Source organism: Oryx dammah, unplaced genomic scaffold (assembly GCF_014754425.2).
Source record: "Oryx dammah isolate SB20612 unplaced genomic scaffold, SCBI_Odam_1.1 HiC_scaffold_15, whole genome shotgun sequence".
NCBI classification, from domain to species: domain Eukaryota; kingdom Metazoa; phylum Chordata; class Mammalia; order Artiodactyla; family Bovidae; genus Oryx; species Oryx dammah.
The window spans coordinates 42,538,544-42,553,907 of NW_024070199.1; the positions used below are offsets into that span (position 1 = coordinate 42,538,544).

Genomic DNA, 15,364 nt, shown 5'->3' on the forward strand with positions numbered 1-15,364 from the left:
CGGGGAGCTGGTGCAGATTAAGTGCAGCTGCAGCTGAGTTCCCAGTGGCAGGAGAGCAGACCTAGAGGAACCCGAGGAGGTGCCTCCCCACCTCTCCCAGCGTGTGCTGCAGCCTGGGCCTCTTACTCCCCCTGCCAGGCTCTCTTGGCCTGGCTCCTGCCTGGCCTTGGCCTCCTCATCAAGCCAAGCTCTCCCCAGCTCTTGCACAAATGGGTCTGTTGCAGAGAAGAACCAGTTCTCACTCCACATTGGAACTGTTTTTTTGACTTTTTTCCTGCTGTTCTTATGTGTTGTGTTAGTCACTGAGTCATGTCTGACTCTGCGAACCCCTGAACTTTAGCCCCCCAGGCTCCTCTGCTCATGGAGTTTTCCAGGTAAGAATACTGGAGTGGATAGCCATTCCCTTCTCTGGGGGATCTTCCTGATCCAGGAATTGAACGCCAGGCTTCTGCATTGTAGGTGAATTGTTTACTGTCAGAGCCACCTGGGAAGCCAGGACATAATGGTCTGCCTCAAAGGACCCTGGCCCTCTGCCTGACTGTGAGACTAAAGTGCCTTTGTTCAGCTCTTAGAGAATCTGACTCTGTCCCTCTGTGAATGACTACAAAAAGGGGATTAACACGCCCCTTCCAAATGCTGGCCCTCCTGGAGATGTTTTGCAAGACTGAAGGCCCTTTTTACTTTACCTCCTCTCTCTGCTGGGCCTTTAGACTTTAGTTCCTCATTGCTTCTCCCTCAGGTTCTATAAATGAGCCTGGCATCCAGACCCCAACAGCATGGTCATTTTGAGACATTAGTCTGCCATCTTCTCGGTCAGCCAGCTTTCCAAATATAGTTGTATTCCTTGCCTCAGCACCTTGACTCTGGGATTCACTGGCCTGTCATATGGCGAGCAGAGGGAGCTTGGACTCCATAACTGGTCTGTCCCTTTAAAGCAGACACCTGAGCCCATAACAAACTTGTGACTATTCCTTGGCATCCCAAGATTGTTTTTCACAGCTGTGCTGAGGGTGTGGGGCAGCATCTGCACTGGGCAGTGACTACATGCTGGTCCTGGTCTCCCTGGGAGAAATCCCTGCCTTTCCTGACCTCGGGATTCTGAGGGTCTGAGAACTGGGGTTGGGGTCAGGGAATCTTGGATGCTTACTCATAATATTCATCACAATAGCTGCCATTTATTAAGCCCCAACACTTTGTTGCTTACTGAAAACCACCACCTCTCCCAAGCCCCAGGTAAGATCCTCAGCGGCCCTGAAGCACTAAAGATTAGTGTCCCCGGAGCAAAAAACACCCTCCCCCTCCTCAACAAGTGATTAAAAGTACAAACTGCCCTGCACTTGGCTTCCCCAGTAGCTCAGTGGTAAAGAATCTGCCTGCAATAAAGGAGACGCAGGAGATGCTGGTTTGATCCCTGGCTTGGGAAGATCCTCTGGAGAGGGGCATAGCAACCCATTCCAGAATTCTTGCCTGGAGAATCCCATGGACAGAGGAGCCTGGTGGGCTACAGTCCATAGGATCTCAAAAAGTCTGAAGCCACTAAGCATGTACCCTGAATTCTTAAAATATTAATTGTAGAATATTCTAAAACATGTCAAACTTTTCCTGTGTTGACGCTTCAGTGCTGCTTTTTATATTGTGTCAGATTATTCTCCCCAGAAATCATAGCCCTGGGACTTTCCTACGGGTCCAGTGGTTTTTCTGGGTGCCTCATGTCCTCTGCCAGCATCTGTGGAATTTGCTTGATGCTCAAGTGTTCTTTCGATGAATTTGTGGGGGAGAAAGTGGCCCCCCTGTCCTATTCCTCCGCCACCTCAGTCCAGTGGTTAAGACGCCCTTCCAAAGGGAGGTGTGCATTCTCTCCCTGGTCTGGGAAATAAGATCCCACATGCAGGGTGTGGCCAAAAAAGTTAAAAATCATAGCCTTGTTTTGCTGGTACTTCCAACATATGCCCAGCTTACCTATGAGGACCTAGTTTCAGGCCATTATAATTAGCAAGACCTTAGAAGACAAGAGTTGTCACCTTTCTTCAGGTGAGGACTGAGGCTCCCAGAGATCAAAGGGCTTGCTGGAAGGCCCCCAGGCAATAAATGGCAGAGCTGGGACCACCCACACTCCTGGCCAGTTATCCTTTGGGCTCCCTCTGGACTGAGAACCCAGATTTGAGTTAGACTGTATCTCCTGTGTGTGTGTGCACGTGCTCAGTCGTGTCCAACTCTATGTGACCCCACGGACTGTAGCCCGCCAGCCTCCTCTGTCCATGGGATTTTCCTGGCAAGAATACTGGAGCGGGTTGCCATTTCATATTCCAGGGGATCTTCCCGACCCAGGGATTGAACTTGCATCTCTTAAGTCTCCTGCATTGGCAGGCGGATCCTATACCACTAGCGCCTGCCTGGGCTCAAAAGCCAGTGTCACCATTTACTATTTACCAGCCTGTGTTCTCGGGCAAAATCAATTGTTTACTCTGTGTCCTGTTTACTCCTCTGTAAAATGGAGCCCTTGCTCACTGATCCCTACCTCATGCTGGTCATGAGGGTTAACCAGTGCCTGGCTCAGGGCAGTAAGGACTCCTGCTTACCTGCTGTTTATATAGCACCTGGCCTCTCCTAAGCACTTATTGAAGCCTCGAAGCAACCCATTTCACAGAGGAGGAAACTGAGGCAATGGGGGTTAAGTAACTTCTCCAAGACTGCGCATTGGAGATAGTTAAGAGCTTGCTAGTAGCTGTTGTGGGTTTCTCATATGGGATGGGTCTCTGTGAACGGACCCTGTGGTGGCACTTGTGGCTGGGCGCTGTCGAAGTCCTTGCCCTCCCCAACCAGGTGTGCCTGGAGGGCAGGCAGCGTGGTGGTGATGCCCAGGTGTGCTCGGGCCTGCCCGCTGTCCTCCTCGGCACCCCGAAGGCGGCCTCACGGGTGGACCAACCAGGCTGGGTGGATCCCTCCCCGCCTGCGGGGGCGCGCAGTGAGTGGCGGGTGGGGCCAGGCGGGGCCGCGGAGCCCATAAAAGCAGCGCCGGCCGCGGTCAGATACCGACACCCACGGCCATGGCGCGTCCGAGCTTCCTGCTGCCGATGGCCCTGGCCTTGCTCGCATTCTGTCTCCTGGCGCTGCCCCGCGACGCCCGGGCCCGGCCGGGGGACCGCAAGGTCGGAGAACTGCAGGAGCTGTCGCCCAGCGACCCGCAGGTGCAGAAGGCGGCGCAAGCGGCCGTGGCCAACTACAACATGGGCAGCAACAGCGACTACTACTACCGCGACCTCACCATCCTCCGGGCGCAAAGCCAGGTGCGGGCGGGCCGGGCGGGGCCGGGGAAGGGGCGGCGCCGACAGCGCGGGGAGGCGAGCGCGGCCCCAGCCGGGCCCCAGATGGAGGGGCGACTAAGAGTAATCAGGGCGGCATCTTAATACAACAGTTTTCAAAATACAATTAATGTCAAAAGTCCAGGCGGAGCAGAATCTCAGAATTTCAAATAAGGTTCAACCCTGAATCGGCCTTGTCCTGAAAGGCGGGTTGGGGTGCGGTGGGGTGAGGGACAAGGGGCAGCTGTGTGGACTTGAGTCTCAGGCTACTGTCTGGCCCAGGCTCTGCCCGCCCCACCAGGGACCCCCACCAGAACTCCCTGCTGCCCTCTCCCTGCCTTTCCAGTCCCCTCGTCCAGGTCTGAACCCAAAGGCCGTGTGCTGGTTAGGCCCAGGGGAAGGTGATGGGCGATGGGAGGACACGGAGGGAGGTGAGAGGTCCAGGTCAAAGGTTGTCTCCAGGCACCCCTGACCTGTGCCCACCTCTGCCCCAGCTGGTGGCGGGCATCAAGTACTACCTGACCGTGGACATGGGGAGCACGGCCTGCCGGAAGAGTGCCGTGGCTGGAGACCACGTAGACCTCACCACCTGCCCCCTGGCCGCAGAAGCACAGCAGGAGGTAACAGCTGTGTCCCCAGTTAGGCATCAGCCCAGCAGCCGGGCCCTCAGGTTGCCCAGCCTGAACTGGTCTGGCTGGCCGGGCTGATGTCTGGCTGACTCAGCCCCGGGGCTAGGGTGAGGGTGCAGAGAGGAGCAGACTGGGGCTTCCCCTGGACTTGGCGGGGTGGGAGGCTGGGGTTGGCTGGGAAGGTCTGGGGTCTGGTGGTCCTGACCATCTAATTCGCTGTTCCTTCTTGCATCCCAGAGTGTCACAGGCACAGGGCTGTTGGGAGGCAGTGGCCTGGTGCCTGGGCTCACCCCACTTTTTTCATCCTTCTCTCTGCAGAAGCTGCGCTGTGACTTTGAGATCCTTGTGGTTCCCTGGAAGAACTCCTCCCAGCTTCTAAAGCACGACTGTGTGTCCCTGTAGAGACCCCTGTGGGCTTAGGGGAGAGAGGGAGCCAATGAGTCTGGGCAGGACTGGGCGCATGGGTGGAGGGCATGTCAGTTCCTTGGACCATATCTACGGCAATAAATTGCTAGCACTGCTTCTGGCATTGGTCTCTTCTGAGTCCCTCTCTCATCCCCCACTCCCACTCCCAGCAACCCTGCTCCAGCCAACAGGGTGCCCACACCACCCCACGCTCGGCCTCTGCCATCTCAGTCCAGAAGATGCTAAGGGTGCAAAGTTCAGCTCCCAAATTTGGAGTCCCCCAAATATCCCAGCATCACAGACAGAGGAACAAACCTCCAGAGACTCCCAGAGTTTGCCAAGTTATGGGTGGGGAGACAAAGTCACAGGAGAGAGATGATGCCCCAGGACAGGAAGGAGACAGCAGCCAGGGGAGACTGAGGGGCGCCTGAGCCCTGTTCCCTCTCAGCTGCCAGGACGGCTCAGAGTGGTGCTTGGGGGTTTAGCCCGCCCCGCCCCAGAACACTGAGCTCTCATCCCGTGAGATTCTTAGACCAGCATGTGGCCCAGAGATGGCAGAGCCCCTGCTGGCCAAGACACACACACTGTGGGCCCCATGCCAGGAGGACTCCCCCACCCTCTGTCCTGAGCAAGACCCCTGGAAGGGGCTGTCAGGGAGCCCCCAGGGGAACGAGGTCAAATCCGCTGTCCATAGAAGGGGTGAGGGGACAGATGCAGTTTAATGTCCTTTAAAGAAATAGAGTTGGAACATGTTTTGCACACCTGAATCTGTGGCTGGAATTAACACTCACTACACAAGAGGCATACACGCATCCAGAACTTCTCAAGACTCCAGACACACAGACACACCCACCATGAACCCTCAGATTGCTCCCAGACACCACACACACATCCAGACACACACACACACACACACACGCATGAGACCTAGCAACCTAGAAGCACAGACACAAACACACGGGAACAGCAGCCCCACACTGAGGACAACCTGGAGATGTATACACAGCCCCCCAAACGCAGACCCACAGGCCCCTGCTGGAGCTGTCTCAGATGCCCGGATGCACACCCGTGTGTGTCTAGGACAGGATGGGCGGGAACGAGATCCTGAGGGAGCTCAGAGGGTGGGCCCCACCAGGCCCCAGGCAGGCGGGCAGGGTGGCCGTGGGGAGCACCTGGCGGCCCCTGCCTGCAGCCTGGCCAGGCCTCACACCCGCTCCTGCCTGGCCGGCTTCCTGCCCAATGCTGGGACGTAACAAGGAACAGCCCCAGCTCCCAGGTCCTGCTCCTCTAGAGCCCTCGGAGGCCGTATGGGGTGGCGGTGGGCCTGAGGAGCTGAGTCTGACGGGACCGAGGGTTGTAGGGGAAACTCAAGCCTGTCAGATATGGCAGCTGCGGTCGGTCTGCTGCTGGCTGGCTCCCAGGTGCCAGCAAGCAGGAACCTCCTGAATGGCTGGCATGGACTCAGGGGCAGGAAATCCTGAATGAATGTGTGAGGTCGTGCGGTGAGGTGAGGCCAGTGGTCTCTCTACCCCTGGAATCTGTGCCCAAGTCCCTGGTGGGCGTTTCCTCCACACAGTCTGTCTGTCCTCTCCGCTGGGCCGGGGCCCGGGAGGAGACGCGCTGCTTCTCTCTGGGGCCCAGAGACGTGGCCACTGTCTGGTCCAGACTGGACATAGGCGGGGTGGCGAGCGAAATGGCCACCGCTCAGCCCCTGCTCTGGGCTTCTGTCCCTGATTCCCTCCAGCTTCACTCTGCTAGAGGTAAGGTGGGTGTTGTGGGTGGTGGGAGAACTCCCTCTGGCTGGACGTGAGCGGGACTTAGCGCTCGGTGCTCACTGCCATCCTGAGCATCCTACAGGGGGCGGTCATTCCTCGCTTTCCTCTACCAGAGGCTTGTCCCCGCCACACACCCTTCCCCATCCCCACCCCAAGGCTGGGAGGACTTGAACAGCCTCCCTCCTCTCCTCTCCCTGAGGCTCTTTAGCCTGACCCCAGGCAGGGCAGGGTGTGGTGATGACCTCTGCCTTCTGGGCTCAGGCTGTCCCCAGCGAGTTGGCACCCTGATACTGGATGCTGAGGGTGCTGGTAGGCCCGAGTTCCTGGGCTCTGAGCCCTCATTCCTGGAGCCTCCTGGTCCCTTGGGCTCTTGACAACCATGCGCTGTTCTAACTTGTTCTCCCGTCTCCTGGGCCAGACTGGCCTCCCCCCGCCGAAGCAGGCTGACTGCCCACTCTCCGTCCATCACTGAGCCTGGTCCACTTTCCACATCACCCCCCCTACCTGCCCCCGGCTGCTAAGGCCCTGCCAGGCCCAGCCAGGATGCCAGGCCCCAGTGGGGCAGGAAGGGATCCAAGGACAAGCCTGTCACCCAGAACACTCCCGTGTATACATGCTCCAGGCTACATGTGCATGCGTGCACACAAGTTCCCTTGTGCTTCGGCCGAGCTGGTGAGGACACAGAGCCACCTGGGATTTTAAAACTCTGTTGGCTGCCTCCCCCCAACCCCCACAGGCCCAGTGATCTTTCCAGCAGATATGGGGACTTGGCCGGAGTTGGTGGACAGCCAGCCAGAGGCTGAAGTCTGGACCCAGGCTGCCTCTCTGGGGGTCACTTCCTGAAGTCCTCTTCTCCAGCCTGCGGGGGAGGGGGTGGAAAGTGATGGCGCCGGCCTCTGCTTCTGGGAGGCCCACACTGCTCTCACTCGGGCCACTTCCAGGCACAAGCACCCGAAGCCTAGCCTTCCAGTGCCCCGTCCTCTCCACCTGGCTCCTCCCAGGTCCTGCCTGGTTCACCTCAAATGTGGTGTCCACAATCTCATCGATGACAGCGGCCTGGGAGCGGAATTTCAGCTGGTAATGCTCCACACCAGCCACCAGCTGCAGGAAGTGGAACAGGGTCTCCAGCTGCCTGAGGGCGGTGGAGAGGGGGCAAAGCTGGGCCATCTCAGCCCCCAGAGCGCCTCCGCACCCCTCAACCCCCGCACTCACAGCACCCTATGCCTCCATTTTCAGCCATGGCCAGCCCTTTTCTGTGTGGGCCCTACATGGTGTATCTCCTTTGCCACATATACCCTGCAGCCCACCATCTGCCTGGACCATGGAGAGTTCTGACGATTGTTTACCTCCCAACCATCTGCCCCTGCATCCGTCCAACCTACCCCACCCTGACTCATGCACCCACTTAGCCACCTACTGGCACACTTGCCTGGCTATCTATCCATTGACTCACCCATGGGACCATCCCACTCTTTCCCTCTCTCACCTATTTCTCCATCCACCTGCTCTTCCCTGGCCCCACCCCCACCCACTACCCATTCATTAACTCCTTCACTGCCAGCGTGCCTTATCAGTCCAGCCATCAAACAACACTGAAATCGTGGAACATCGCATGGTGCTTGGAGGACACAGAAACAAAAGAGAAACAGCTCCTGCTACAAGCAGCTCCATCTGTGACAGAGCCAAGAAGGCACGCCAAGGGTGTTTACATTGGTGACGAGTGTAAACACAGGGCACTGCGGGACCCACAGAAGGAAACCTGACCTGGTATCAGGAAAGATATCTGGAGGAAGCATCACGGGGCTGAGCTTGAAAGGCACTTTGAGGGTTTGCTAAGCATAGACAGAGTTCCCAGCGCGCCCAGATCTGTGAACAGTGGGGAGTGTCCTGAGGACCAGGCAGGCTTCAAGGAAGGAGTTTTTAGAGGATGGATGAATTCAAGATGAAGATACTCAGGGAAGGTCAAAGTGAGGTGCCCCGATCTTAAGAGCAGGGAGGCAGGAGCCCTTATAAGGCTACAAACTCAGAGAAGGCAGGAAAAGCCAAAACATTAAAAAAAAAAAAAAAAAAAGATCGCTAAGTAAATAAAAAGAAAGTAGAAGGAAGAAAGATTAAAACCAACAGGCAAAACAGCAACAAAAACAAAGACCACTCTCAGTGGAGGCGAGGGTGGGCCAGTGGGGAAGAGTTTGGAGGCTGAAAAACCCCCAAAGAAAATATCACAGAGGAGTCAAGTCCCAGCCCACGCTAGGGGCTGAGAAGCTGGGATGTGGAGGGCGGAGGGCAGCTGGGAGAGCAGCCAGGAGGTGAAACGAGCAGGACTGGATCTCAGTTCTTCCAGCTATTGATCACCTATGCCTGCTGTTGGCAGCCAGAGAACATCCCAGCAGACAGAACAGGGCGGGCAAAGGCCTGAAGGTGGACACGTGTGTGCTGTGTGCTGTGCTGTGCATAAAGCCAGGATGGGCCAGGGCGGTGAGGGGTGCCGTGATCAGAGAGCTTGGGGCTCAAGTTCTGCCAGCAGCAGAGAAGAGCTTGGAAGGCTGGTTTGGAGCCAGTCTGGACGAGGTGGGGCAGGCCTGGCTTTCCGGGAGAAGGCTCTCCTGAGCGCCAGAAGTCTGTGCCGAGGACCCCCGCCATGAGCACAGCCACGAGTCCCCAGCTGTCCGGGCCCAGTCAGCCCCCCGGCCTCCCCCTCAGACCTGACACCTCCCCTCCCTTTGCATCTCCTTACTTCTCAGTCATGGCTCCAAACTTTTTCTCAATGAGCTGCTTCTGTATAGTGTGTTCACTTAGCACCTCTTTAGGCTCTGGATGTAGAGAAAGAAGGGGGAAGTCAAGCTGCTGCCTGGAGACTTCCCTGGGTCCGGTGGTTAAGAATCCACCTTCCAATGCAGGGGACACGGGTTCGATCCCTGGTCAGGGAATTGTCCCCTTCTCCTCCTGCCTTGTTTTCAGCTGAAGACAAGTTACTAAGTATCTGAGACAATTAATTCCTCTTTTTGTTTTAAGCTTTTTTTTGCATTGAGTGCCCAAGATGGAGAGGGCAGGTGAGGGGCCAGGTGACACTTGAGGGTCTTTAATCCTTTGGTGTTGATGATCCTAGGAGTGGGATTCTGGAGTTCAGATTCTAAAGTTCTGAACATCTTTCAGCAGGAGGCAAAGCCATTGGCTCAAAATCTGTTCACCCAGAAAGTCAGATGTGTAAAAATGAACATGTACAGGAAACTTCGTTTTTATAGACTCTCAATCCTCTTTGAGTGATTCTGGACAAGTGTGTATAACACCTTGACAAAAGCCTCAAGGACAGTTGAAGTCATCTCATATAAGACCAACTGCTATAAACTTTGTACATTATTAACAGAAATGAATGTTCGGTGAATCGTAATGTGGCTAGATCTCAGAGATTTCCAGGAGAAATATCAATAACCTCAGATATGCAGATAACACCACCCTTATGGCAGAAAGCAAAGAAGAACTAAAGAGCCTCTTGATGAAAGTGAAAGAGGAGAGTGAAAAAGTTGGCTTAAAACTCAACATCCAAAAAACTAAGGTCATGGCATCTGGATCCATCACCTCATGGCAAATAGATGGGGAAACAATGGAAGCAGTTCAGTTCAGTTCAGTCGCTCAGTCGTGTCCGACTCTTTGTGACCCCATGAATCGCAACACGCCAGGCCTCCCTGTCCATCACCAACTCCCGGAGTTCACCCAGATTCACGTCCATCGAGTCAGTGATGCCATCCAGCCATCTTATCCTCTGTTGTCCCCTTCTCCTCCTGCCCCCAATCCCTCCCAGCATCAGAGTCTTTTCCAATGAGTCAACTCTTCGCATGAGGTGGCCAAAGTACTGGAGTTTCAGCTTCAGCATCATTCCCTCCAAAGAAATCCCGGGGCTGATCTCCTTCAGAATGGACTGGTTGGATCTCCTTGCAGTCCAAGGGACTCGCAAGAGTCTTCTCCAACACCACAGTTCAAAAGCATCAATTCTTCGGCGCTCAGCCTTCTTCACAGTCCAACTCTCACATCCATACATGGAAGCAGTGACAGTCTTTATTTGGGAGGGGGCCTCAAAAATCACTGCAGGTGGTGACTGCAGCCATGAAATTAAAAGATGCTTGCTCCTTGTAAGAAAAGTTATGACCAACCTAGACAGCATATTAAAAAGCAGAGACATTACTTTGCCAACAAAAGTCCGTCTAGTCAAAGCTACAGTTTTTCCAGTAATCATGTATGGATGTAAGAGCTGGACTATAAAGAAAGCTGAGCACCAAAGAATTGATGCTTTTGAACTGTGGTGTTGGAGAAGACTCTTGAGAGTCCCTTGGACTGCAAGGAGATCCAACCAGTCCATCCTAAAGGAGATCAGTCCTGAATATTCACTGGAAGGACTGATGCTGAAGCTGAAACTCCAATACTTTGGCCACCTGATGCAGAAAACTGACTCACTGAAAAAGACCCTGATGCTGGGGAAGATTGAGGGCAGGAGGAGAAGGGGACGACAGAGGATGAGATGGTTGGATGGCATCACCGACTCAATGGACATGAGTTTGAGTAAGCTTTGGGAGCTGGTGATGGACAGGGAGGCCTGGCGTGCTGCAGTCCGTGGGGCTGCAAAGAGTTGAACACGACTGAGCGACTGAACTGAATGTGGCTAGTTAGTTGTTTTGCAAATGGGTCTTTCAAGAATTGTCTATCAGTGTGGCGGATGGTCATGGAGTTCTTTGGACCAAAGTTCTAAGCTCTGAAAATTCTCCTAAGTCTCAGATTCCAAGACTCTTAAAGCTAGGCCAAAAGAATTCCCTGGTGGTCCATTGGTTAGGACTTGGTGCTTTCACTCCTGGGACCTGGGTTTGATACCTGGTCAGGAAACTGAGATCTTGCAAACCACCCAGTGTCGCCAAAAATAAATAAGTAAAGTTGGTCCTGGCACTCTCTGTCTGTCAGGGAAGAAGTGGGGTGCTGGTACCTGCTTCCATGAGCTTCGTCACCGAGTCATCCAACAGCTCTTCATGGAGCTCGGCTGCCTTCTGCAAAGAAGAGGCTTCCATTCTGCCAGAGCCCCATGTCTGCCTGTCCTCCATTCTGCCAGAGCCCCATGTCTGCCTGTCCTGGAGTACCCTCCACCCTACCCTGCGGCTTCTGTGCCCCCTCCCTGTGTCTTCCCAATGGATCCACTCGCTCCATCCCCTCACTACCTCCTGCTTCACTTTCTCCAGGCCTTTGAGCAGCGCCATCTGGAAGTTATCCACCAGGACAGCAATCACCAGGCTGGGGCAAGAGACAGGAGGGGGCTGGAGGCGAGACTGCACCCTCCTCTGGGTTCGTGGTGGCAAAACCATAGTGAGAGGGGAGCAGAGGGGGTGCCCCTGGGGTGAGGTTGAGGGTAGTAAAGCTGGGGCGTGCAGGGTGGCGGGTGTCTCACTTGAGGAAGATGAAGTACTGGATGATGATATAGATCATGAGAATGGGGATGATGTACCAGGCGCCTGGAAGAGACGGGTGGGCTCCTTTGAGCTTTGAGTCCCTTGCCGGTCCTCACCACACCCCGGCCAGCATGGCTCAGAAGCCCCACTTGGCAGATGGGATAACTGAGCCCTCAGGGTCTGCCCACCCAGACAGCCCCTGCCCTCCACCCAGCCTGAGGTCCGCCCTACCCTGGGCCCGGCTGTCCAGGTAGATGAGGGACCAGTCGTCCAGGGTGAGCATGGTGAAGAGCGTGAAGATGGTGGTGAAGATGTTCTGGAAGCGTTTGGGGTCAGAGTAGTGGAACAGTGCCCGGAGCACCACAGAGAACAGGACTGGCTGTTGAGGACCAAACCTGGCTCACGGGGTCCTCTCCCCACCTCTTCCTCTCCCCTCACCGCCCCCAACTTCTGATTCTGCCTCGCCACTCTGTCCATGACAGCACCTCACGCTCCCACCCAGCCCCATGACATGGATACAGAGGCAGGTAAACATGAGGATGAGGATGGCGGTGATGGACGGCAAGGACCGGGCCAGGGTCCCGGTCACTTCCTGGAGGTTGGTCAGGAATCTGTGGGCATAGTTTGAGACAGAGGCTGTGTCAGTGGGGTGTGGGTCTGTGCCCAGAAACCAAAGATGATGACAGATTTCAGACTGCTGTTGACTGAGGCGGTAGATCCCTGGTTTGCTAGTTACTTTGCAGAGGGTCCCAGCCCCTCTCTGGAAAATTAGAGATTGAGCCTAGTGAAAGGCAGGAGACTCATCAGAAAAGCATTCTGGAAATCTACAGCCTTGTCGTGGGCAGCTGTGGTCCTGCTAACCTGAGCCTCCGAAGGACTCGGATCGCCCGCAACGCTCGCAGGGTCTTAAAGACCCTGAAGATGCGGAAGATGCGTTGGTTGTGGATCGCGTGTGTGGAGGAAGAGTTGACCTGTATGAGCACGAAGTCCAGCACACCCACGACCACGATGAAGAAATCTGCAGACACAGAGGGGCCCGGGTGTCACAGACTGCTGCCCAGGCCCCGTGCCCAGGCCCACAGCCCTCCCAGGACCAACACCCCCCTGCTTTTGTCGCCTCTGGGCAGTTCAAGGGCTCCTGCTACATACACACACACAGGCCCCATCTCTACCCACCCAGGTTGTTCCAGGGGTCCAGAAAATATGCGAGGCCCAGAGCAATGATTTTGAGCACAGCTTCCACAATGTAGATGGAGAGGAAGATGTAGTCCAAGGCCATGAAGTACCACTCTGTGAGGACATGGGGTGGGGAGGGAGGAAGGAGCCCTCGCTTAGGCCAACCCCTGCCCCCAGCAGCCCAGCCCTTGCCTCCTCCTCCTCTCTGGAACCTCACTTGCAAGCAGCCATTTAGGGAGAAGCTGGCTCTGTCCAATGGCTGTGTGTCTCAACTGCTCTGTGCCTCACTTTCCTCATCTATGAAATGGTGATGTAACAGTCTGCCTGATAGAATTTTCATGAGTATCAAATGCATTTCACATAGTAAAGGGCTTCCAAGGGAGCCTTAAACTGCTTGCAAGAAACATCAGCCCACTCTTCTTCTCTTAGTTTATGGGTCCTGTGGCAGGTCCTTTCCTTCACTCTGCTCCCTGGAGTTTTAGGGACGGTCTTCCCAGCTTTCCCAGCCTCCTCCCTCCAGGGCCTCCTGGCCTCCAGGGCCTCCTGACCCGTCCAGCGGACATGGGTTCTGGGCATCCTTCTTGCGCAAATCAACGTACTTGGAGCTGATGCGCCACCTGGTGGCTGTAGTCACAAACAGCACACGCTCAAGCTTAGAAGACCCTCCTGTCTCTGGCGGTCTGGTTGACTTCAGCAAAACTCTCTGAGCCTCACTCTAACTGCTGGGCAATGTCGCCCACCTCCCAGGGTGAGGATCAGATGGGCTAAGTTGTTTAAATCACCCGGAACTTGGTCAGGCTCACAGGAGGCCCAGAACAACATCAACGGCTTTCTCTACGTGAACAGGGCTCCCTGGCTCTTACCACCCCGGATCTCGACTTCAGCGAAGGTCTGAGCCACAAGCATGATGGTGTTGAGGCAGACGATGAAGATGATGAAGGTTTCAAAGGCCAGGGAGTCAACCAGTTTCCTGAGCATTCTCCGAAGACCCCAAATGAGCTGGCTTAATTTTTCCCACAACCAACACAAGAAGTCCGAAGAGTGCACCTTCTTGTGGGTCCGCGGGGCTCGGCCAACTGTAAGGGGGCCAGAAAGGCAAGTTCTTGGGGCAAGGAACCCAGGGATCTGGGCACCCTCCCAGGCCTGCCTGCCGTGAGCTCACTCAGGGGCTGGCATGCTCGTCCTGCGCTGGTATAGAAGCCAAGGCTTGACCCTGCCCTGCAGGTGCCCGTCTGCTTGGGATTTGAGCTTATTTCAGGGGCTCAGGCTCTTACACTCCACGCTTTTTACTCATATGGCAGCTTACACGTGGAAGACCCAGTCTTCCTTGCCACCCCATCCTCTTGGTAACCTCGGCCTCTCCCTACAAGATGCTTCCAACATATCTTCCCCCTCTTGACTGCCTTCTCTTCCACAAACAGACACAAATCCCTTGCTTCTTGTTCAAGAAGCTAATGCCATGTCTACTGAACTACTAGGGAACAATTTGGGAGGGGATTATATGTTAACAGGCAAGGTCCTCCCTGCCCTCCAACAAGGCCCTCATTCAGGCACTGGTTCTTCCCTCTGTCCTCAAGAAGTTCAGTTTAGTGGGGGAAATGTGGACAAACAGAATCCACAGTGGTAAATGTTCTGATACAGGCGATGGACCCCTTCACTGGACAGTCTGGGTTTGGTTGTATAAGTGACCTACACCAGCTTTCACATTCAATAATAGGAAACATTTGAGAAGTGAACATGAGAATGAAGAAGACAGTGACTGAATGAACCAACAACTGATGCCTGAAGAGGTGCCTCATTCCAGGTCAGGCGCGTGAAGAGCCAATGGACTACCCCTGCAGGGGAGAGTGAGCCTTGTGAAGGACATGCCAGGCCTGACTCAGGTCTGGAACCTGGGCCAGGCAGCTGGAGTTGGGGGTGAGGGGCGAGCTCAAGACGCACCTTTGTGCCTCTGAACGTGCTCATCTTCTTCAGGGCAGCTTTCCGAGGTTTTGGAAGACGAGTCCTGAGGATAGACTTTGTTGGAAGTCTCGGAAGGGTGTGAGTTCACTGTACTAAGGGAACCAGCCAAGTTGAAGGCTGAGCTCTTCCGGTCTGGCTTGCTGTGCTGGAAAACCACTGGACGAGAATAGGCGGAGCTGAGGGAGCCTAAGGTCACGGCGTGGGGCGTGTACGAGCCAAAGAGCTGGGAGCTTCCACGACGGTGCTCCCCGTGGTGCTGATCTCGGTGGGGGTAATCATGAGGACGTGCGCCGTGCTGGTGCTCCCTGTGCTGGTGTTCGCCGTGGTGAGGTGGGCCATGGTGGTAGGACATCATGGAGGTAGGCCTTCTGTGGTGGTGCCCACCATGGTGATAGGCCTCACTGAGGTGGGAGCGGCTACTAGATTGGGTGGAGTCTTTATGGCGGTGAGCCTCACTTTGGCGATGGAGCCCACTATAGTCAGGAACCTCAGTGTGGTGGTGAAACCCACCATGGTGGTTGGGTTCCCTGTGTTGGTGGGACCTCCCATCGTGTCCCCTGCTACCATGGTGGTGCTCATTGTCAAAGTGGTCCTCGACATAGGATTGGTGGGAGATGAGAGTGTCACGGGAAGGATCCTGGGAAAGGGATGTGGAGCGGTGGTCTACACCATGATGGTGGGACTCACCA

The 15,364-nt window shown here is 55.3% G+C and overlaps 2 protein-coding genes across 2 annotated transcripts; one reads left to right on the top strand and one right to left on the bottom strand.

Moving 5' to 3' along the window:
- The first annotated feature begins 2,995 nt into the window (after positions 1-2,995).
- Positions 2,996-4,460, top strand: CST6 (cystatin E/M). Its single transcript, XM_040256333.1, has 3 exons — positions 2,996-3,287; positions 3,797-3,922; positions 4,250-4,460. Exons 1-3 carry the CDS (start codon positions 3,048-3,050, stop codon positions 4,331-4,333), a joined length of 450 nt encoding a protein of 149 aa, XP_040112267.1. The 5' UTR covers positions 2,996-3,047; the 3' UTR covers positions 4,334-4,460.
- A 2,483-nt stretch (positions 4,461-6,943) lies between these two features.
- On the bottom strand, positions 6,944-15,014 carry CATSPER1 (cation channel sperm associated 1). The gene is made up of 13 exons (XM_040255206.1): positions 14,888-15,014; positions 14,655-14,831; positions 13,577-13,789; positions 12,714-12,827; positions 12,399-12,555; positions 12,057-12,148; positions 11,769-11,912; positions 11,537-11,600; positions 11,310-11,382; positions 11,081-11,138; positions 8,846-8,921; positions 7,129-7,243; positions 6,944-6,970 (listed from the first exon to the last, which is right to left on the bottom strand). Exons 1-13 carry the CDS (start codon positions 15,012-15,014, stop codon positions 6,944-6,946), a joined length of 1,437 nt encoding a protein of 478 aa, XP_040111140.1.
- Positions 15,015-15,364: the final 350 nt, after the last annotated feature.